Here is a 22,340-nt window from a genome sequence, read left to right as displayed (position 1 = left end):
CACACCTGTAATCCTTGCTATTTAGAAGGCTAAGATCTGGGCTGGGAAGGTGGCTCAGTGGTAGAGTGCTTGCCTTGCATGCCTGAGGCCCTGGGTTTGATTCCTCAACACCACATAAGCAGAAAAAGCTGGAAGTGATGATGTGGCTCAAGTGGTAGAGCTCTACCCTTGAGCTGAGCAGCTGAGGGACAGTGCCCAGGCCCAGAATTCAGGCCCTACGACTGGGGGAGGGGCGGGGGAAAGGGTAAGATCTGAGGATTGAGGTTTGTAAGCCAACCTGGGCAGGAAAGTTTGTGAGACCCTTAGCACTAGTCTTGAGCACAAATGCTCAGGGACGGGACCCAGGCCCTGAGTTCAAGTCCTATAATTGACAAAAAAAAAAAGTTCTGTTTTTTTTTTTTAAACTACTGGGGCTCAGGTATTCTGTTGTAGCACACAATGAATTATGAGGCAGTAGGTAGCCACAAAGCCTTTGTAAATAGTCCTTTGACTACAGGATTAGCTTAGTTGTTTTTCCCCCTTCCTTCTACTCTCAGGGATAGGAGGGAATTACAGATATGTACCACCACACCTGGCATCCTGTAGGCACAATATAAAATGTACTGGAAAGCAGATCCTTTCCAAGTACCCAAAGTAGAAGCAGATGTTTTGAAGCTTATCTTGCATCCATTCAGCCATTCCACAAGAAGCTTAGTATATCCAAGTTAGTGATGCTGCTATGTAATTAATTGAAAACACCGGGGCTGAATTAGTCCACACCTGTAAAGCCAGTACTTGGGAGATGGGAAAAAGAGGATTGGAAGTTTGAGGGCAGCCTGGGATGTATAGATCTTAGCTCAAAACTAAAAATGTAAACAAAGAGACAGGGGCTGGGAAGGTGGCTCCGTGGTAGAGTGCTTGGCCTTGCATGCATGAGGCCTGGGTTCGATTCCTTAGCACCACATAAACAGAAAAAGCCGGAAGTGGCGCTGTGGCTCAAGTGGTAGAGTTAGCCTTGAGCTGAAGAGCTGAGACAGTGCCAGGCCCAGACAGAGTTCAGGCCCCATGACCAAAAAACAAAAAAAAAACAAAAAACAAAACAAAAAAACAAAACAAAACAAAAAACCCAAAGAAACAAAACAATAGGAGAATGAAGCCTTTACACTCTCAAGTCAAGCAATCTCATGAAAATACTCGAAGCTTCTCTCTTGTGGGCCTCCTTTCCTCACCTAGGGAGGAAGAATAGGCATTCATCCCTTGGTGTCCTGCAAACTGGACTCCCAAATACACACAAGGGGCCTCTGTCTGCAGTAGTAGTACATGACCTTGACCACATTCTAACCATTCTTGACCTTGTTAGAATAAACAGAACAGGTAGCTTCACCAAGTACTTTAGCTTGCTATTATAAAACAAAATTTGGTGGCATGTGGGAAAAGCTATTTTTTAAAAAAATCTCAGTGTATGGGGCTAGGAAGGTGGCTCAGTGGTAGAACGCTTGCCTTGCATGCCTGAGGCCCTGGGTTCGATTCCTCAGCACCACATAAGCAAAAAGAAAAAAGCCGGAAGTGGTGCTGTGGCTCAAGTGGTAGAGCACTAGCCTTGAGCTGAAGAGCTGAGGGACAGTGCCTAGGCCCAGAGTTCAGGCTCCATGACCGAACCCTCCCCCCCAAAAAACAACCTCAGTGTCCCCCTTTTCTTTAAAATAGGAAGGTGGCTGGGTGCTGGTGGCTCACGCCTGTAATCCTAGCTACTCAGGAGGCTGAGATCTGAGGATCTCGGTTCAAAGCCAGCCCGGGCAGGAAACTCCCTGAGACTCATCTCCAATAAACCACCAGAAAAACGGGCAGTGGTGTTGTAAGCTCAAGTGGTAGAGCGCTCACCTTGAGCTGAAGAGCTGAGGGACAGCGCTCAGGCCCAGAGTTCAAGCCCCATGACATACCAAATAAAATAAAATAAAATAGGAAGGTGATCATTGTATTTTTCTCAAAGTCAGGTCTTCAGAGAATGTATGTGGGGTCTTGGACATAATTAGAAGTCCACTGACTTCCCAAAGTTTCTAGAAGTTTTCATAGTAAGCAAGTTCTCCTTCACTGAATCATCATCTATCTAATCCTTCAAGGGTAGGAAATGCTCGAGGGGGTAACCAGACGTAATCATAATATAGGATTAGGGGAGGGAGCTCCATTGTTGCCAGCACCCACAAGGTAGTTCCAAACTTTTCAGTGCAGTGTAAAAGCTCTCTCTCTGGTTACGGAGGCAGCTAGTTGTGGTACATTATTCTCTTCTCTCTGCTGCCATCTATTGACATACTAACAAGCCCTTCTTTCTGGAGAAGATCATTGCTCATGTAGAGAGAATTAATTCAAAAGGAAACCAACCATCTCCCTGAATTAGATCATCCTTGGTGTTAACAATGGCCAGAGAAGGGCTGGGAAGGTGGCTCAATGGTAGAGCGCTTGCCTTGCATACATGAGGCCCTGGGTTCAATTCCTCAGCACCACATAAGCAGAAAAAAAAAGCCGGAAGTGGCGCTGTGGCTCAAGTGGTAGAGTGCTAGCCTTGAGCTGAAGAGCTGAGGGACAGCGCCCAGGCCCAGAGTTCAGGCCCCACGACCGGACCTAAAAAAAAAACCCCAAAACAAAACAATGACCAGAGACCTGCTCTAGAAGGTAGCAGGACAGATAGGGAGGAAAGGCTTCTTGTTGATCCTGATGCATTAGCTACACATTGAAATACAATGAATTATCCCTAAATCTAGTAGCTTAAAACAACACATATTATCTTGCCCAGTTTCTGTGGATTAGAAATTTGTGAGCATATATTGTAGTCCCAGTCCCAGCTACTGAAGGAGGATCAGTTGAGCCCAACAATTCAAGGCCAGCTGGAACAACATAGTGTCTTTCTTCCTAGAAGTCAGGATGTAAGCTACCAGCCATGTCATGAGCAACTGTGAAAAGACCTTCATGCTATAGAACAAAAGCCTCCTGCAATCAGCCATGTAAGTGAACTTACAAGCAGTTCTTTACTCCCAGTCAAGCTTTCAGATGACTGATGCCCCAGCCAGTACCTTGACTGCAGCCTCAGAAAGATCCTTAGTCACAATCACTCATCTATGCTGCTTAGATTCCTACCCTATCAGGAAATGTAAGATAATAAAGGTTTACTATTTTAAATGACTAGCTTTCAGGGCAATTTGTTACACAGAACTAAGCAGCTAGTATAGTAAATGTCTCAAATTTCTACATCTTTGATTTTAAAGACTCTAGCCTAAAGCAGTTCCCATTACTATTTTATTACAAAATGCCCAAAGGGGCTAGGGTGATTTCAGTTGGAAACTGGGGTCTATCATCAACTATTTCTTTGGATATTGAAGGTCAGTAAATACCTTCAGGAATTGCTTTATGAAGAAGAGATTCACAAACTGCTGTCTGGCATTTCCTTATGAGTCTGGGTCTGTCATTTGCACCTCTTTTGTCATGCACTTTCCTATGTAGGCAGAGTGCACATATATGTCGGCTGACCTACTAGATCAAGTGCCAAGATAGCCAATACAACACAAATGTTTCATTGTTCATAAAATCAATAGCCAACATTTATTGAATCTCAGCTTACCACTTGACATAAGCATAACAGCATCTCCCAGGAGTGACAGGGCCTGAGTTGATAATCTGCAAGCATCTAGCACGTAGAAGGCCCTCAACAGATGATTGTTACACAGTCCATCAATGCTTGGTGTTGAAATTTCATTGTTACCGATGCATGCAAAATTATGCATCATAGATATTCACCCTGCGTAAACGTCAATTACTAATAACGTGTTCAAGTTCTAGAAAATATACCTAAAGGTGTTACCGACCATGGAACACCTATCAATGTGCACCTATCAATGCACATTTCAGGGAAACGTGTAGATTACCTGTGCTGGAATGCATCCCGTGATTCTGCTGGTACCGTCTTGGTGTTTTAATACCCAGATTTATTTCACAGCAGTGAAAAAGAAAACAAAACACAAAACAACTTCACGTGCTTTCAAAACGATGGAGTCAAAATATCCCTGGAAGTTGTGTGTGTGCTTAGACACGCAATCCGACGCGGCTGTGAAAGACTGAGAGCGAACTAGCCTTCTTCTACAGCTCAGCTGGGGCGGATTCGCGCGGTTCCAAGTCCTGCCACGCGGGGGGGCTGGTCCTAAACTACAACTCTCGGTGCTAGGGACCCAACTATTGTCCGCCCCGCCCCTGCCTATCCGCCCCGCCCGCGGCCCCGCCCCAACGGGCTGCCTGCATCTCCCATGAGCCTCTTCGGCTGTCACTCTTTGGAAGGGAAACACGTCCGCACGGAGGCAGCCATTAAAATGTGAATCGCTGCGGAGTCGGGACTGTTGGGTTTCCACGCACGGTAGGCGGGACTTCCGCTCTCCTGGGCCTACGTCAGCCAGGAGGCGGAAGCGCAGCGCGGGCGGGAAGGTTGTAGTCGCGAACGGCGCTGTGGTTTTCCTGGCTCTGAGTGGTCGCGCCCCCCTTGACAGCCGCGGGGCGACAGCGACGTTTCCCGGGCATCCTGGCGTCCCCGGTAAGTAGGACAGCCCGGCAGCGCCAGGGAATGGAGGCGTGTGGACCTGCGGTTGGCTTGCTATCTTTGTTGCCTCCGAGAAGCGGCCTCCTCCACCAGCCTCGCTGGCGAAGCCGCCAGCGCCCCGGGGCTGCGCTCCGTCGGTGGGCCGGGACCCGTGCCGGCCCGCTCACACCCCCACTTCACGATCCCATAGCCACACGGCTGCGATGCCCGCCGGTCCTAACCCAGCTTCGCTTCCCTTGTGCTTCAGCCGCAGGAGACCATCCGCGATTCCTGTACGCAGCCAGCCTCGGGCCTCCGGCCTCTACCTTTCCCGGGCTCTCCTGCAGGCATCAAAGCATCACTCCAGTAGCATCCGTTCTCCGAAGCACTGTTCACACCTGTTTGAGACCGGGTCTCACTCACTGCGGAGCCCAGGCTCGCCTCCAACTTGCAATCCTCCTTCCTCTGGACTGCTAGTTGTAAACGTGAGCCACTACACCGGCTTTGTGCACACCTCTTAATAAGCTGTTTTGGTATGGTTGCTTGGATAAGACTTCTCCTCCACCCCACCCCTCGAACTCTGTGTTCCTTGAAAGTAGAAGTAAGGTCTAATTATTTAGGAATCTACCTAGGGCCTAGTATAAAACGCTGATGTTGGAAGGGAGCAGCCCAGAATTATACTTACTACCCCTGTGACAGCCTCCACACGTGTAAAGTGGTCATAAATAAAATAACCAATTTCAAGCAAGTAACGGTGTATGTCGCAGAATAGGTATTTGATAAATGGTAGGCTAATTTTTCTTTCTAGCTTTCAGAGAATACAGTAGTGGCTGGTAACAGCTATGGAAGCAGAAGCACCATAGATGAGTGATTTTACTTTCTAGCATTGTGGTCCTGTGGAGGCTGTCAGCGGGTTAGTATATTTGGTAATATTTGCTAGATGCAACCTAGTGATGTATATTAAAGAGAGTATTTCTAAATGTTAGTAGTCCTGCCTTCAAGAATAAACAATGTGGGCTGGAAAGGTGGCTCAGTGGTAGAGTGCTTGCCTCACATGCATGAAGCCCTGGGTTCAATTCCTCAGTACCACATACACAGACAAAGCTGGAAGTGGCGCTGTGGCTCAAGTGGTAAAGTACTAGCCTTGAACCAGAGAAGCTCAGGTACAGCACCCAAGCCCTGAGTTCAAGCCCCAGGACTGGGGGGGGGGGGTGGAAAAAAAGAATAAACAATGTTTGCTGGATGCTGGTGGCTCTTGCCTATAATCCTTGCTACACTGAAGGCTGAGATCTGAGGTTAAAAGCCAGCACAAATCTGAGAGATTCTTACCTCCAGTTAACTAGCAAAAAGTGGGAACTGACTACTTAACTTGAGGAAAGAGATGGGAGAGAACAGTAGAAGGGGTGGCAATGAATGAGATGCACTATACTTATAACCTGACTTACAGAATTGAAACTGGTTTGTATAACTATTTAAAAACACATTTTTTTAAAAGCAGAGGAAGGGGAAACTGGGGGAAAGCAAAGGAAGGAAAGGAGTGACATTGTCTAAAAAGAAATGTACCAAGGCCTGGCACCCGTGGCTCACGCCTGTAATCCTAGCTACTCAGGAGGCTGAGATCTGAGTAATTCAGTTCAAAGCCATCCCTGGCAGGAAACTCTGAGTCTTTCCCCAATTATCCATCAGAAAACCAGAAGTGGTGCTGTGGCTCAAGTGGTAGAGCACTAGCCTTGAGCTGAAGAGCTGACGGCCAGCACTCAGGCCCAGAGTTCAAGCCCCATGATTGACAAAAAAATAAAATAAAATAAAATGTACTCATAAGCTAGTTGCTAGTGGCTCATGCCTGTAATCCTAGTTACCCAGGAGGCTGAGTTCTGAGCAGAAGATCACAGTTTAAATCCAATCCATGAGACTCCTATCTCCAGTGAGCCACCAGAAAACTGGAAGTGGCACTGTGGCTCAAAGTGGTAAGTGAGAAAGCTCAGGGACAGCACCTAGGCCCTGAGTTCCAAGTCCTACACAGACCAAAAAAAAAAAAAAAGGACTCATTGCCTGACTTATCAAACGGTAACTCCTCTGTACAATACTTTAAGAATACAATTTTGTAAAAAGTGAGAACTAGAGGTATGACTCAAGTGATAGAGGCACAGCTATAAGTAGAAAAAGTGACTCTCAAGAAAATGCTTGAGGGAGCTGGGAATGTGGCTTAGTGGTAGAGGATTGCCTAGCATGCATGAAACTCTGGGTTCGATTCCTCAGTACCACATAAACAGAAAAAGCTGGAAGTGGTGCTGTGGCTCAGTGGTAGACTGCTAGCCTTGAGCTAGAAAGGCTCAAGGACAGTGCCCAGGACTTCTGAGTTCAAGTTCCAGGACCGGCAAAAAAAAAAAAAAAAAAAAAAAGAAAGAAAGAAAATGCTTGAGACACTTGTTAAGTTTAGATTTGTGACTTAAGTCTGCTTTTGGAATGTGTCTTTATGAAGCAATTAAGAAACTGCAAGTAGGCTCGCTGTTCTTGACAACTATATCGTGTATGTGTCTTTTACACATGTCTCTTTTACAGATGACTATAAAGTGCTGATCATTTGCCACTGAACATAACTGAAGCAGAAGAACAGAATATGGCAGCAAACCCTTCAGGACAAGGTAACAAATGTTCGAATTTCTGTATTATTGAGAACTTTTCCCCCCATACAGTACATGTATTTTTTTTTTTTTTTGGTCCGGTCGTGGTGCCTGAACTCTGGGCCTGGGTGCTGTCCTTCACCTCTTCAGCTCAAGGCTAGCACTCTACCACTTGAGCCACAGCGCCACTTCCGGGTTTTTTCTTTTTGCTTATGTGGTGCTGAGGAATCGAACCCAGGGCCTCAGGCATGCAAGGCAAGCGCTCTACCACTGAGCCACCTTCCCAGCCCCAGTACATGTATTTGACTCAGAGAATATATGGTATAAGTCAGTTACTATAGTATGTAAAAATAAATAGTAAAACAAACTCCCAAATTTAAAATTGGTCCAATATTGTCTCATATATGTAACATCTTTAATATTACCAGTCCCAATTTTTTGTTTTTGTTTGTGTGTGTGTCTCGGTCGTGGGCCTGAACTCTGGGCCTAGACGCTGTCCCTCAGCTATTCAGTTCAGGCTAGTGCTCTTCCACTGGAGCCACAGCACAACTTCTGGCTTTTTCTGCTTATGTGGTGCTGAGGAATCAAACCCAGGGCCTCATGCATGCAAGGCAAGCACTCTACCACTGAGCCACAAATTTTAATCATTTGTGTGTGTGTGTGTGTGTGTGTGCACATGCACGTGCATGCCGGGCTAGGGATCAAACCCATGGCTTTGTGCATGCTCTGGTATGGCAAATGCTCTAGCACTGAGCTGTAACCCCAGATCTCCTATATTATAAACCTTGACATCTGTTAGTTAAATAGGGCTTAACCTCACGGCCTGGGTGCTGTCCTTGAGCTCTTTTGTTCAAGGCAAGTGATCTATCACTTTGAGCCAGAGTTCTACTTCTGATTTTTGAGTTGTTAATTGGAGATAAAAGTCTCACAAGGACTTTTCTGCCCTGGCTGGTTTTGAACCATGATCCTCAGATCTTACCCTCCTGAGTAGCTAGGATTACATACATGAGCCACCAGCGCCTGGCTTTTTTAAAACTGTAAGCCAGAATCACTTTTCTAGCTGTAATATTACCAGGCAGTGACCATGATACATTTATCTGCATAGTTCTAAACACTTACACATTTCACTGGTGTTGATACCATTAATCAAATCAAACATTGTTGTTATCAAGGAATTAATTTTAAAACGTTTTATAAAAGTAAAACTTTGAAAGTATTATATCCCACTTTGTAAATAGTTCCTGCTCAAATACTTGAAGACCTCTGACTGTATCAAGTCTGAACTCCTATTTAATTTTTAGGTTTGCTCCATTATCACATTGTTTTAAGTTGTTCCTGTTCTGATATATTATGTTCCTTTTTTTTTTTTTTTTTTTGTACTAGGGATTAAATTTAGAGCCCTATGTTCTTGTTTTGTTTTTTTTTTTCTGGTCACAGCTGGCAATTTACCACTTGAGCCATTCTCTGCTAGTTCCAGTGTTTTGCTAGATTTTTGGAAATGAGTCAGATTTGTCTCCAGAGGTTGGCTTCAAACCAAGATTCTAAGATCTTACTCTCTTAAGTGAGGATTATAGGTAAAAGTCGTGTGTGTGTGTGTGTGTGTGTGTGTGTGTGTGTGTGTGTGTGTGTGTGTGTGTGTGTGTGTGTGTGTGTGTGTGTGTGTGTGTGTGTGTGTGTGTGTGTGTGTGTGTGTGTGTGTGTGTGTGTGTGTGTGTGTTCAGGGCCTGGGCTTTTTTACTCATGGCTGGTGCTCTGCTGCTTGAACTATACCTCTTCTGACTTTTTGGTGGTTAATTTGAGATAAGAGTCTCACAGACTTTTTTTTTGTCCCAGGTAGCTTTGAACAGTGATTCTTAGATCTGAGTAGCTGAGATTACAGTTGTGATTACTGGTACTTGAACTTTACTTTTTGTTTGTGTATGTGTCAGTCTTGGGGCTTGAACTGAGGGCCTGGGTGCTGTCCGAGTTTCTTTTACTCAAGGCTAGTGTTCTACCACTTGAGCCATAACTCTGCTTTCAACTTTTTGGTGGCTAATTGGAGATAAGAGTCTCCTTGACTTTCTTGCCTTGCCCTCCCTTCCCCTCTACTCCTCACCCTCCCCTTCCCTTTCCTTCCTTTTTTAGTTTTCCAATTTACTTTATCCTGGCTAGTTTTGAACTGTGATCCTTAATCTCAGCCTATTGAGTAGTTAGCATTAGCTTTTTAGTAGTTAAGCATGAACCACTAGTACCTGGCCTAACTTTTGTTTTTAATCTTAGTTTTGTCTTAAACTTCCTATAGATGGAATCATAAAGTATATTGGTTTGTGTCTATTTCCTTTTACTACACTGTCTATGAGATTCCTTGTATTATGCATGGATTAATGGTTTATTCTTTGTTATTGTGGAGTAGTATTTCATTGTATGTATATATCAGTTTCTTTATTCATTATTCTCTTAGTGGGCTTTTAGGATTGTCTGAGTTTGGAACGTTGTGAATTAAGCTGTTTATAAGTATTTCTGTAGATAAATGTTTTATTTTTCTTGGATAACTATTGAGGAATGGAGCTGTTACGGTATAGTCAGTGCCAACCCTTTATTAAAGGGACCAAATGGTTTATATTCCCTTCAGATTGCCATAAATGTAGAGCAGTAGTATCAGTTGTTGTTGTTTTTTTTGGGGGGGGGGCGGTCCAGTCGTGGAGCCTGAACTCAGGGCCAGGGCACTGTCCCTCAGCTCTTCAGCTCAAGGCTAGCGCTCTACCACTTGAGCCACAGAGCCACTTCTGGCTTTTTTCTTTTTGCTTATGTGGTGCTGAGGAATCGAACCCAGGGCCTCATGCATGCAAGGCAAGCGCTCTACCACTGAGCCACCTTCCCAGCCCCATGGAATACATTTTCAATAGACTGGAAGCAGTAATACCTGTTGTCAGTCTTTTTATTTTTAGCTGCTCTAGAATAGTGGCATGACATTGTAGTATTAACTTGCATTTTCTTGTAAATCTTTTGTGAAGTGTTCAAGTCTTTTGTTCATTTTTAAAAAGTCAACTTCTGGGCTGGGAAGGTGGCTCAGTGGTCTAGCGCTTGCCTTGCATGCATGAGGCCCTGGGTTCAATTCCTCAGCACCACATAAGGAGAAAAAAAAGCCTGAAGTGGCACTGTGGCTCAAGTGGTAGCGTACTAGCCTTGAGCTGAAGAGCTGAGGGACAGCCCCCAGGCCCAGAGTTCAGGCCCCATGACCGGAAACCCCCCCTTCCCCCAAAAAAAGTCAGGTTCTTTTTTTTTTTATTTTTGGTCAGTCATGGGGCTTGAATTCTGGGCCTGGGCGCTGTCCCTGAGCTCTTCAGCTCAAGGCTAGTGCTCTACCACTTGAGCCATAGTGCCACTTCTGGTTTTCTGGTGGTTAATTGGAGATAAGAGTCTCACAGACTGGCTTTGAACCGTGATTCTCAGATCTCAGCCTCCTTACTATCTAGGATTATAGGCATGAGCCACCAGTGCCCAACTTGTCAGGTTCTCTTTATTTATCAGGTTGTTTTGTTTAACGTCTGGATGTAAGTCCATGTACTTAAGATTTTCTCCCAGCCTGTCTTTTCATTTTCTTATTGGTAGCATTCTTATTCTAGATATAATACATTCTTTTTCTCTTGCTGCTTTCAAAATTTTCCTAGGGAGCTGGGAATGTGGCTCAGTGGTAGAGTGCTTGCCTTGCATGCACGAGGACCTGGGTTTGATTCCTCAGCACCACATAAGCAAAAAGAAAAAAGCTGGAAATGGCTCTGTGGCTCAAGGGGTAGAGGCTAGCCTTGAGCTGAAGAGCTGAGGGACAGTGCCCAGGCTCTGAGTTCAGGCCCCCTGACCACCACCACCACCACCAACAACAACAAAATTTGCCTAGGACATGCCTCAGTGATTTTCTTTTTTTTTTTTTCCTTTTATTTATTTATTTTTATATATTTTTTTTTATTTTATTTGAGAACATACTGTACAGAGGGGCTCAGTGATTTTCTTGTATGTGGTTTCTAGAGGCATTTTGACCTGTAAGCCTTGCACTATGTTTGGGAAATTTTCATGCAGTATTGTACAGTTCTGGGCTGGGAATGTGGCCTCGTGGTAGAGTGCTTGCTTAGCATGCATGAAGCCCTGGGTTCGATTCCTCAGTACCACATACACAGAAAAAGCTGGAAGTGGTGCTATGGCTCAAGTGGTATGAGTGCTAGCCTTTAGCAAAAGAAGCTCGGGGACAGTGCCTAGGCCCTGAGTTAAAGTGCTAGAACTGGCAAAAAAAAAAAAAAAAAAAAGTAAAATTCTATTATTTTTGAGGGTTACCTTTTTTTTTTGTTTGTTTCAGGATGGAAGTTATGCATAAATTACTTGCCATTGGCCCATAAGCTCAGCTTATTTACTTATGTGCTTCAGTACTTTCTCTGTGCTTTAGATTGGATAATTCCTAATATTCTAATTTGGACTTTACTGACTGTTCTGCCAGTTCCAATCTGCTGTTAATTCAGTACAGGGAACATCTTGTTTCAGTTATTTTTAGCTTTTGAATTTCCATTTGGCTATTTTCTGGAGTCAATACTATGCTTCTAAAATGCTCCTTTTATTTATTATATGTCTATTTTTCTTAAGTCCTTGAACATATTTTTACTAGTTGAGTTTAAGTCCTTAACTGATAATTACACCATGGAGGTCATCTCCGAGTTGATGGAGGGTTTTTTTGCCCATGGGTCAGACTTTGTTCTTTCTATAACTAATGCTTTGTTATTGGATACTAGACATTATGACTAATACATCATGGAGACATTAGGTCTGTTTTCTTCTGAAATGTGATTCTTATTCCAGCACATAGCAAGTCACAACTCAGCTTCCAAACTCTTACGTTCTTTGTGTCAGACAGCAGCTGAAATACTCCCTCCATATATGTGGAGCTTAACAAGGGAAAGACACTTCAGTTAAATTTCATATCCATTCCTTCTATCTCTCTTATATCTTTCTTCTAATGTTTTGGCTATACTTTTAAGCTCTTGACTCTGACCTCTGATACCTAAGGTAGTAAAGCAAGGCTCTCTGGCCCGTTCTGGGTGTAGTTCAGGCAAAACATTACAAATTCCTAAATCTCAGCAGTTGCAGTTTCTTTTTTCTTTTCTTTTTCTTTTCTTTTTTTTTTTTTTTTTTGGTCAGTCGTAGGGCTTGAACTCTGGGCCTGGGCACTGTCCCTGAGCTCTTTAGCTCAAAGTGAGTGCTATACCATTTGAGCCACAGTGCCACTTCTGTTTTTTTGAGTGGTTTATTGGAGATCAGGGTCTCCTGCCTGGGGGCTGGCTTTGAACCATGATCCTCAGATCTCAGCCTTCTGAGTAGCTAGGATTACAGGCGTGTGCCACCGGTGTCTGCCTTAGCAGTTGCAGTTTCTGTCTGATTTTTGTTAGCCTTCAATGGTTTCAGATAATACATTTTAAATACTTGGTGCATCTGAGTATGGTCATGCAGGAGGATTGTGAGCCTGAACAAGAACCTGTCTTAAAAACAAAACAAAAAAAACAACCAAAATATTTGTCCCAAATTTACTATTATGTTTGTTGTCAGGGTTGGTTCAACTGAGAGCTAGTGCTAGAAATTAGAAGTCTGAATAAGTGTTTTAGTTTGTAAGTTGTAATTAGGACAGATTAAAGCTTCATAGACAGACAGACAGACAGACAGACAGACACACACACACACACACACACACTTATTTTTTTTGTCAGTCATGGGCTTGAACTCAGGGCCTGTGTCACACACACACACACACACACACACACACACACACACACACACACACACACACACACACACACACACACACACACACACACACACACACACACACACACACACACACACACACACACACACACACACACACACACACACACACACACACAAACTTATTTTTTTTGTCAGTCATGGGCTTGAACTCAGGGCCTGTGTTCTGTTCCTGAGCTTTTTTGCTCAAGGCTGGTGCTCTACTGCTTTTGAGCCACAGTGCCACTCTGATTTTCTGGTGGTTAATTGGAGGTAAGACTCTTCTGCTCTCTCTGGCTTTGAATCATAATCCTCAAATCTTAGCCTCCTGAGTAGTTGGGATTATAGGCACTTGCACCCCATCTGGCAAAATATTGTATAAAGCAGTCATTTTTCTGTGCTTATAAGGTGTATATGAAATATAAATGAACTATGTTCAGTCACAGGTCCATCCCAAAATATCTTATGTATATGCAGATATTCAAAAATACTTCTGGTAATAAGCCGTTCAGATAAGGGATATTTAACCTTTATTGTAAAAAACAAAACCAAACAAACAAAACCCTAGTTAATGGATAGCTTATGAGCTATAACCACATTTCTGTTTCTTCAAATAATCATATATGATTTATGAGCTAAAAGGACTGACACTGGTTAACACTGCCTTTTGGTCTTTAAGCTCTTCTTTTTACCATTGAGTTATAATGGTTCAAATAAAAAACAAACAAGATGAAAAACTAACGTTTATCCTCAGCATGTATGAGCTCATATGTATACAACTGAAAACTAAGAAAAGTCTATTTAGGACAGATAACATGCTACTAAAAATCACATATTCACAGTCAAAATGAAAATGAAAATGTAGGGGCTGGGAAGGTGGCTCAGTGGTAAGAGTGCTTGCCTTGTATTCATGAGGCCCTGGGTTCAATTCCTCAGCACCACATAAGTAGAAAAAGTTGGAAGTGGTGCTGTGGCTCAAGTGGTAGAGCGCTAGCCTTGAGCTGAAGAGCTGAGGGACAGCGCCCAGGCCCAGAGTCCAAGCCCCATGACTAAAAAAAAAAAAAAGAAAATGAAAATGTAAGTATCCTGTTCTAATAACACAAAGAATTGAGATTTACAATTTGTTGGTTATTATTCTTTTTAACTGTTACAGTAAGATCATAGCTAGTTTAGTGTTACATTTGACCCATAGTCAAGTCTCCTGTGGAACATCAAGTCTACAGATATGTTAATTTACATTGATCATTCGTCTTCTATTATTCTTTTGTCAGCAATTTTATTTGTGTCATGCAGCTGCTACAATTAGACCAGCAGAGGGTGTTCATAGTATGTTCTATAAACTTGAAGATTCTCAGCAAAAATTTTTATTTTTTTATTTTTTTGTCGGTCGTGGGGCTTGAACTCTGGGCTTAGGCGCTGTCCCTAGGCTCTTCAGCTCAAGGCAAGTGTTCTACCCCTTGAGCCAAAGCGCCACTTCCAGTTTTCTAGTGGTTTATTGGAGATAAGAGTCTCACAGGGACTTTTCTCCCAGGACTGGCTTTGAACCTCGATCTCAGATCTCAGCCTGTAGCTAGGATTACAGGCGTGAGCCACGGCACCCGGCAAATTTTTATTTATTTATTTTTTGGTTGGTCGTGGGGCCTGCACTCTGGGCCTGGGTGCTGTCCCTCAGCTCTTCAGCTCAAGGCTAGCACTCTACCACTTGAGCCACAGCGCCACTTCCACCTTTTCCTGCTTATGTGGTGCTGAGGAATCGAACCCAAGGCCTCATGCATGCAAGGCAAGCACTCTATCACTGAGCCACCTTCCCAGCCCCAAATTTTTATTTTTTAATAGGGCTTAAGCTCAGGGCCTGGGTGCTGTCTCTAAGCTTTTGTGCTCAAAATCCTCCTCAGCCTCCTGAGTATGATGAAAGGCGTGAGCCACTGGTGACCAGTTTGACTTGTTTTTTAAGATTCTGAGTCACTTCTGAACAAAAGTAGTTGAGAAAAAGACCCAAATATTCTTAATAACTTTTTCTTCATGAAAGAGGCTTTTAAGCTGGGCACTGGTGACTCACGCCTATAACCTTAGCTACTCAGGAGGCTGAGATCTGAGAATTGTGGTTCAAAGCCAACCCAGGCAGGCAAATCTTTTTTTTTTTAATCTTCTTTTTAAAAAATTTTATTATAAAGTTGATATACAGAGGGATTACAGTTACATAAGAAAGGTACTGAGTACATTTCTTTTTTGGGGGGAGTCCGGACGTGAGGCCTAAGCTCTAGGCCTAGGTGCTGTCCCTCAGCTCTTCAGCTCAAGGCTAGCGCTCTACCACTTGAGCCACAGCACCACTTCCAGCTTTTTTCTTTTTGCTTATGTGGTGCTGAGGAATTGAACCCAGGGCCTCTGGCTTGCAAGGCAAACACTCTACCACTGAGCCACCTTCCCAGCCCTGAGTACATTTCTTTTTGAACAGTGTCACCCCTTCATTTTCTCCCACTTTTTTACCTTCTAGCCCCCCTATCCCTCCAAGTTGCATAGTTCACATCCAATATGGTATCTAATGAGTATCACTGCTTAATTAGTTCACCTTTGTCCTACCATTTCTATACTTCCCCTTCCCCTCCGCAAATCAGATAAACTTACATACAAGACAAAGGTACTGAAATAAAAAACAATGAGGGGGGGTGGGGGAGGGAAGGAATGGGAAGGGGAAACAAAGGAGGAGGCAACAATGCTTGATAAGAAATGTATTCATTACCTTGCCCATGTAATTGTAACCCTTCTGTCCGGTATTTTCACAATTAAAAAAAAAAGTGACAAAAAGGCAAAAAAGAAAAAAAAATGCAAAAAGGAAAATGAAAAACATCTTGTATCCACTTCTTGGAGTTCATTTCAATATGCATCATTTTATATGATCGTGTGCACATAGCTATTGAGCCCTTGTGATCCTCTCCCAAGAATATCCTCCTTTGGCCATGAGACTCTCCAGTTTACCATCAAAAAATGATACAGCTGTGGCTCAAGTGGTAGAGTGCTAACCTTGAGCAAAGAACTCAGGGACAGCTCCCAGGCCCAAAAGAAGCTTTTCAAAGAGACCTAAATTGAGGGCTTATAATCTGTATACTTACAGATTTGATTGCCATGTTAAAAAGCAAATGTTACAATCCATACCTTGGATGTTAAGATTATTTAGAACTAAGTCTTACAAAGTCTTCAGTTTGTATTTATTTTTATTGTTGTTGCTCTTGAAGCTGCTGGGAGAGAGACAGTAGGGGAAGGAATTTGTGCTGGTGACTTCCTTGTTTTAGGTACATCAAATGGGTCTAAAATGTTTTCTACTTCCTGTCCTCCACCCTTTTATTTTAGGTTTTCAAAACAAAAATAGAGTTGCAATCTTGGCAGAACTGGACAAAGAGAAGAGAAAATTACTTATGCAGAACCAGTCTTCAACAAATCATCCTGGAGCTAGGTATTGAGTATTATTTTTGGGTGCTATGCTGCTTAATACTCTTTTGAAGTATCCTACTTCTGTTTGGATAAAATCAATCTTATAACATTTTTTCCAACCAGTATCCCATTTGTGTGAAGAGTCTCTATTGGTACTCTGCTATGACCTGCATCATGTTTCATCAGAATTGTTCTTGTCTTCGAGCTTGTTTTGTGTATTTTCATACTCCTAGAGCTTAGCCCAGAGCCACATACACCTAGCTGATCTAGAATCAGGTGAATAAGTGACTCTAAGTTGGTTCTTACCAGTTCAAGATTTGTGGAACATGATTATAATTGTCTCAGTTAATTTATTTTTCAAACCATACAATATGATTGTATTTTTTGAGTATGTGATTCAACAGTTTTCAGAATGATGCTATTAAGCATCATAGTAGATGGTGGTAGCCCATAACTGTTTGAAAGTGGAGAACTATTTATTATGAAATTTTAAATATGTCCAGACATGGTAGCACACACCTGTAGTCCCAGAGTTAGGAGATAGAGTATGAGTTTGAGGTCAGCCTAGGCTATGTCTCAAAAACAGCAAACAAACAAACAAAAAAATCACTTGAAATTCTAGTAAGTAACAAAGGCTTTCTTCATCTAAATCACTTAGATAATGGGAGAGGGGAAAAAGACTTGATTTAACCATTTCCTAATGTATACAAAAACCAACATATATACAACATGTATAATTGTGTGTATATGTGTGTGTTTGTGTGTGTGTATGTGTGTGTGTGATGGTTGTGGGGCTTGAACTTGGGGCCTGTGTGCTGCCCTTGAGCTCTTGCTCAGGGCTAGTGCTCTACCACTTTGAGCCACAGCTTCACTTCCAATTTTCTTGTGGTTAATTGGAATCTCATAGACTTTCCTGCCTGGGCTGGCTTTGAACATGATCCTCAGATTTCAGACTCCATAGTAGCTAGGATTATGATGGACATGAGCCACTGGCACCTGGCAAGCTTTTTTTAAAAATTATTTTACTACTATAAAAGTGCCAATTTAATAAATCTCCCTTTATAATTAAAAAATACAAAAGTTGTCGGTCTTAATCAGCAAAGTAACCTGCACATTCTGTTTTAGCATTGCACTCTCCAGGCCTGCTCTCAATAAGGACTACCGGGATCATGCTGAGCAGCAGCACATTGCTGCCCAGCAGAAGGCAGCTTTGCAGGTGAGCAAAGTGTAACTGACATCCTTGGCTCATTGGAGATTTCCAGGTCTTAGAAGCTAGCACAGTAGTTATTTTGTATTTCAGTGCAGCAATATCAATAAAAATGTTCCACACATAATTGCAGTGGTTTGCTGATGTTCAGTCATGCCCAAAGGATTTGAAGGACCAATACAGCAGTAATGAAAGGATCTTTTATGAAGTCGATGTTGTCATGATTGATTCTGTGCTGTACCTTGCCAGGGGACTGCTTGTGCACAAAACAAGAGTAGAATATTTGAATGGACAGAACCTAGAGAAATGAGCAGGCTAGTTTATTATTAGACATACATATATATTTTTTTCAATTTTGAAGTGTTGTTACCTCATTTGGTATTGTTACTGGTTGATTATTTGGATTTTTTTTTAATGGTCAGCATGGTTTGTATGGGAAAATGTTTAAAAGCTAACCATGCTTATCATAGGATTAGGAACAACATGCCCCATCAGTTTGAAACATTATTCTTCAAAGAATAAATAGTTTTAATATTCATCTTGGATAATCTAAGTTTTCCAGAGACTTCGGACCAAACATCAGGGTTTTTTTTTTTTTGGTAGATATAATGTAATTACTAATGATTTTTTTTTTGTTGTTGTTGTTGGTTGGTTGGGGAGCTTGTGTGCTGTCCCTGAGCCTCTTTGTGCTTAAGGCTGGAGCTCTACCACTTGAGCCAGAGCACCATTTCCAGTTTTTGAGTGGTTAATTGGAGATAAAGAGTCTCACAGGGACTTTTCTCCCAGGACTGGCTTTGAATCACAATCCTCAGATCTCAGCCTCCTTAGTAGCTAGGATTATGGGCGTGAGCCACTGGCACCTGGCTTCCCTCTGCTTTTAAATCTTAGAATCCCAGAATTGGGAGGGACTCTATAATCTTTGATGACTTTAAAACAGTCCTCCTTTTCTTAGTGACAGAAGTTAATTACTGGTTGTTTCCTATTATTTACATTCCAACATCCTCTATAAAAAGTTGGTATTTTTTAATCACTGACTCCCCTACCTCTTGGGGCATACTTTGTGCTCTAAAGTGCTAGTGTTCCTCTAGGCAACAAAGCAGTTGTATCTTCAGCTCTTCTCTTGTCTGGGAGACTCATAGGGGAGATGATGAGGATGCTGAAAGAGTACCTGGTCTAGTTTGTTCATCTGAATTCTGTTACTGCCTATCTCCTGTGTATTTAAATGTAGATAGATTACAGCATAAATTTGATCTCACTCAGAAAGGGTAATTCTACTGATACGGCTAAAAAATCACGGCTCTTAATAGCTTTCTTGTGGTTTTGTTTTTTAACTTTGCTCAGCATGCTCATGCACATTCATCTGGATACTTCATAACTCAAGACTCAGCATTTGGAAATCTTATTCTTCCTGTTTTGCCTCGCCTTGACCCAGAGTGAAGAAAATATCTGTGATGAGAATGACTGTAATGTCCAGTGCCGGAGCTACCCTCATTCAGCGCTGTGCCAACAGACTTTCAGAATTTTGGTGGACTTACGTATTGTTTGTTTCTTTAAAAGAAAGGAATGTATAAGTGAAAGGAAAAAGCAGGGTGCCAGGTGATGAGAGCTTTGGCTGCTGTGCTGTCTGAGGACTGATTATGCTGCCCATGTCTGTAACTTCCTTGTTGTGTCCTTTGATTTTTAACTCTAAATCCTACTCTAAACTGGATAGTCACTTAATAGTGGACTGAATACTATGTCCGCCATATTATCAAGAATCACTTGTGGAACTTAACTAAAGAAGCAAAAATTTTAAAATGTAAATCAATAGGCCTGAGTAAATTTTATAGTCATGTTTGTAATTTATAGGATTGTTGTCAGTGCATCTTTTGAGTTTAGAGTCAACATCATCATCCAGAAATATTTTTTGTGAATAGTGACTAGTTCTGCTATTACCAGTTTTAAAAAGAAAACCCAAAGTAAGACTAAATTACCAGCTAGTCTTAAACATCTTGTATAAATGGATATGGTAAATGATGTGACTAAATAATGTTATTAAAAACAATTATAAGTATTGTGGTGGCTTTAAATCTGTACATGTTCTTAGTGTAACTGTATAAATGGTGTGCCAGTGTGGTTTTATTACCCTTTTTGTTTTGTTTGTTGAGACTGGGTCTTTTTAGATAGTAGGTCCAAGCTGGCCTTGAACTTATCAAGATCATCCTACTTTAGGTGTGTAGGACTGGGATTAAGGCATACACTATCATGCCTAGTACTTTATTGTTGATTTTTTTATTTTTTTACAGGGGGAGGAGGATTGAACTTAGGGCCTGGGTGCTCTCCTTGATACTTTTTATGATCAAGGCTAACAATCTACCACTTTGAGCCACAGGTCCACTTCTGGTTTTCTGCTGGTTAACTGGAGATAAGAGTTTCACGGACTGTCCTGCCAGGGCTGACTTTGAACTGCAATCCTTAAATCTCAGCCTCCCAAGTAACTAGGATTACAGGTATGAGCCACCAGTGCCCAGCTTATTTCTGATTTTTTTAAATAAAAAACTTCAAAGCCGGGCGCTGGTGGCTCACGCCTGTAATCCTAGCTACTCAGGAGGCTGAGATCTGAGGATCGCTGTTAAAGCCAGTCCGGGCAGGAGAGACCGTGAGACTCCTATCTCCAATAAACCACCAGAAAACCGGAAGTGGTGCTGTAGCTCAAGTGGTAGAGCACTCGCCTTGAGCTGAAGAGCTGAGGGACAGCGCCCAGGCCCAGAGTTCAAGCCCCACGACCGACAAAAAAAAAAAACAAAAAACAAAAAACTTCAAATTATGCAAGCTACTTTTTAATTTCTTTACATAAGAAGGCATTAGTTAGTAGGTTGCTCAACATGATCTAGCTCTAAAAGAATCGGGCATATACTTAAATATGCAGTCTCTACTGTCCTACACTAGTCCTTTTTTTTTTTTTTTTTGGGTCCAGTCGTGGGGCCTGAACTCTGGGCCTGGGCGCTGTCCCTCAGCTCTTCAGCTCAAGGCTAGCGCTCTACCACTTGAGCCACAGCGCCACTTCTGGCTTTTTTCTTTTTGCTTATGTGGTGCTGAGGAACCAGGGCCTCATGCATGCAAGGCAAGCACTCTACCACTGAGCCACCTTCCCAGCCCCTACACTAGTCCTATAGATCAGATCTGATTAAAAATAAAATCTGAAATCATCATGTGTTCGAAAATTCTATAACACGCACAAAATTTTGATGATTAAAATTATATTTTATACTATATCTCAGATACAGTTTTTACGGTATTTTTGTTGCTTTGCTTTTGAGTTTCTGTCTATGGGAATTGAGCCCAGGGACTATGCATGCTAGCACTACTGCTTCCCACCACTGTGTAACTAACTTATAGCTGACCCTATCTTAGCCCTGGAGTCCCTACTTTTTGGTGGTAGAACAAAATTTAAGTTTAGAACTATAGTTTGGGTCAACAGTTAGTTGAAGATTTATTAAATTTTTATAGATTTTCTTCTAGATATTTTCCCTATCCTGCCCAATTAAGCAGCTCCACTTCCAGGCTTTGGTGTTGCACAGACCCAAGTCTAAAGCAAAAAGCTGGAAGTAGAGCTGTAGTTCAAGTGTGTTAGCCTTGAGCCAAAAAGCTACGGGACAGCACCCATGCCCGGAGTTGAAGCCTCAGAACTGGGATGGAAAAAAAAATAGTGAAAAGCTGGGCTGCAGGTATGTCTCAAGTGGTAGAGTACAAGCATGAGGTCCTGAGTTCAAATCCCAATACTGATAAAAACAAAAAAAAAAACCAACCAGGGCTGGGAAGGTGGCTCAGTGGTAGAGCGCTTGCCTTGCATGCCTGAGGCCCTGGGTTCGATTCCTCAGCACCACATAAGCAAAAAGAAAAAAGCCAGAAGTGACGCTGTGGCTCAAGTGGTAAAGCGCTAGCCTTGAGCTGAAGAGCTGAGGGACAGTGCCCAGACCCAGAGTTCAGGCCCCACGACCGGACCCCCCCCCAAAAAAAAAAAAAAAACCAACCAAACAGATGGACTTGGTATCACAAAAACTGAGAGAATTGTGACACTTGGGTATGTGACCCAAATGTGTGATCACATGCTGTCTGGGAGGTGACACTGAGAAATAATGAAAGAGCAAGAGAACCACATACCATGAATATATGTGATCTACACATGTATTGAGAACCCAGGACAAAAAAAGGAAACATCTAGATTAGTTTTCCCCTGGGTAGGTCAAAGTGTATCCTTTCAATTCTGGGTCATTATCCATGGGACAAGCAGTGATGAAGCACAGACCATATTAGCTATTAACTGTCAAAAGTGTATTTGTTATTAGTGAGTGTTAGATTCTTTTTTTTTTTTTTTTTTGTCGGCCGTGGGGCTTGAACTCTGGGCCTGGGCGCTGTCCCTCAGCTCTTCAGCTCAAGGCGAGCGCTCTACCACTTGAGCTACAGCGCCACTTCCGGTTTTCTGGTGGTTTATTGGAGATAGGAGTCTCACGGTCTCTCCTGCCCGGGCTGGCTTTGAACCGCGATCCTCAGATCTCAGCCTCCTGAGTAGCTAGGATTACAGGCGTGAGCCACCAGCGCCCGGCTAGAGTGTTAGATTCTTTAATGGGGTCCTAAAAGATTCACTGGGTTCTTTAAATTTGGTCAAATTCTTAGCTATTATTACTATCGTTAAGGGTATTAGAATATGCTAAATTACTTCCTTGATTGCATTTTGAACATTTCAACAGCTGAGTACACTGTAAACACTCCAGCAGGAATTTTTATTTCTAATCCTTAT

At 42.5% G+C, this 22,340-nt stretch overlaps 1 protein-coding gene across 3 annotated transcripts; it reads left to right on the top strand.

Moving 5' to 3' along the window:
* Positions 1 to 2,961: 2,961 nt before the first annotated feature.
* Inip (INTS3 and NABP interacting protein) lies at positions 2,962 to 19,659 on the top strand. Of its 3 annotated transcripts, none has more exons than XM_070011821.1 (6): positions 2,962 to 2,978; positions 4,806 to 5,070; positions 7,100 to 7,182; positions 16,273 to 16,375; positions 17,479 to 17,569; positions 18,902 to 19,659. In XM_070011821.1, exons 3-6 carry the CDS (start codon positions 7,158 to 7,160, stop codon positions 18,995 to 18,997), a joined length of 315 nt encoding a protein of 104 aa, XP_069867922.1. In that variant the 5' UTR covers positions 2,962 to 2,978; positions 4,806 to 5,070; positions 7,100 to 7,157; the 3' UTR covers positions 18,998 to 19,659. The 3 variants fall into 3 exon arrangements, with proteins under 3 accessions (XP_069867922.1, XP_069867931.1, XP_069867912.1); XM_070011830.1 differs by lacking the exon at positions 2,962 to 2,978 and adding an exon at positions 4,421 to 4,552 and having other exon boundaries at positions 4,806 to 5,022; XM_070011811.1 differs by lacking the exon at positions 2,962 to 2,978 and adding an exon at positions 4,421 to 4,552.
* The last annotated feature ends 2,681 nt before the right edge of the window (positions 19,660 to 22,340 follow it).

The sequence above is a fragment of the Dipodomys merriami genome, unplaced genomic scaffold (genome assembly GCF_024711535.1).
Source record: "Dipodomys merriami isolate MVZ:Mamm:240054 unplaced genomic scaffold, mDipMer1.0.p SCAF_11, whole genome shotgun sequence".
Lineage (NCBI taxonomy): Eukaryota > Metazoa > Chordata > Mammalia > Rodentia > Heteromyidae > Dipodomys > Dipodomys merriami.
Note: the sequence above shows the minus strand (reverse complement) of the source record. Positions and strands in the feature narration are given on the sequence as shown.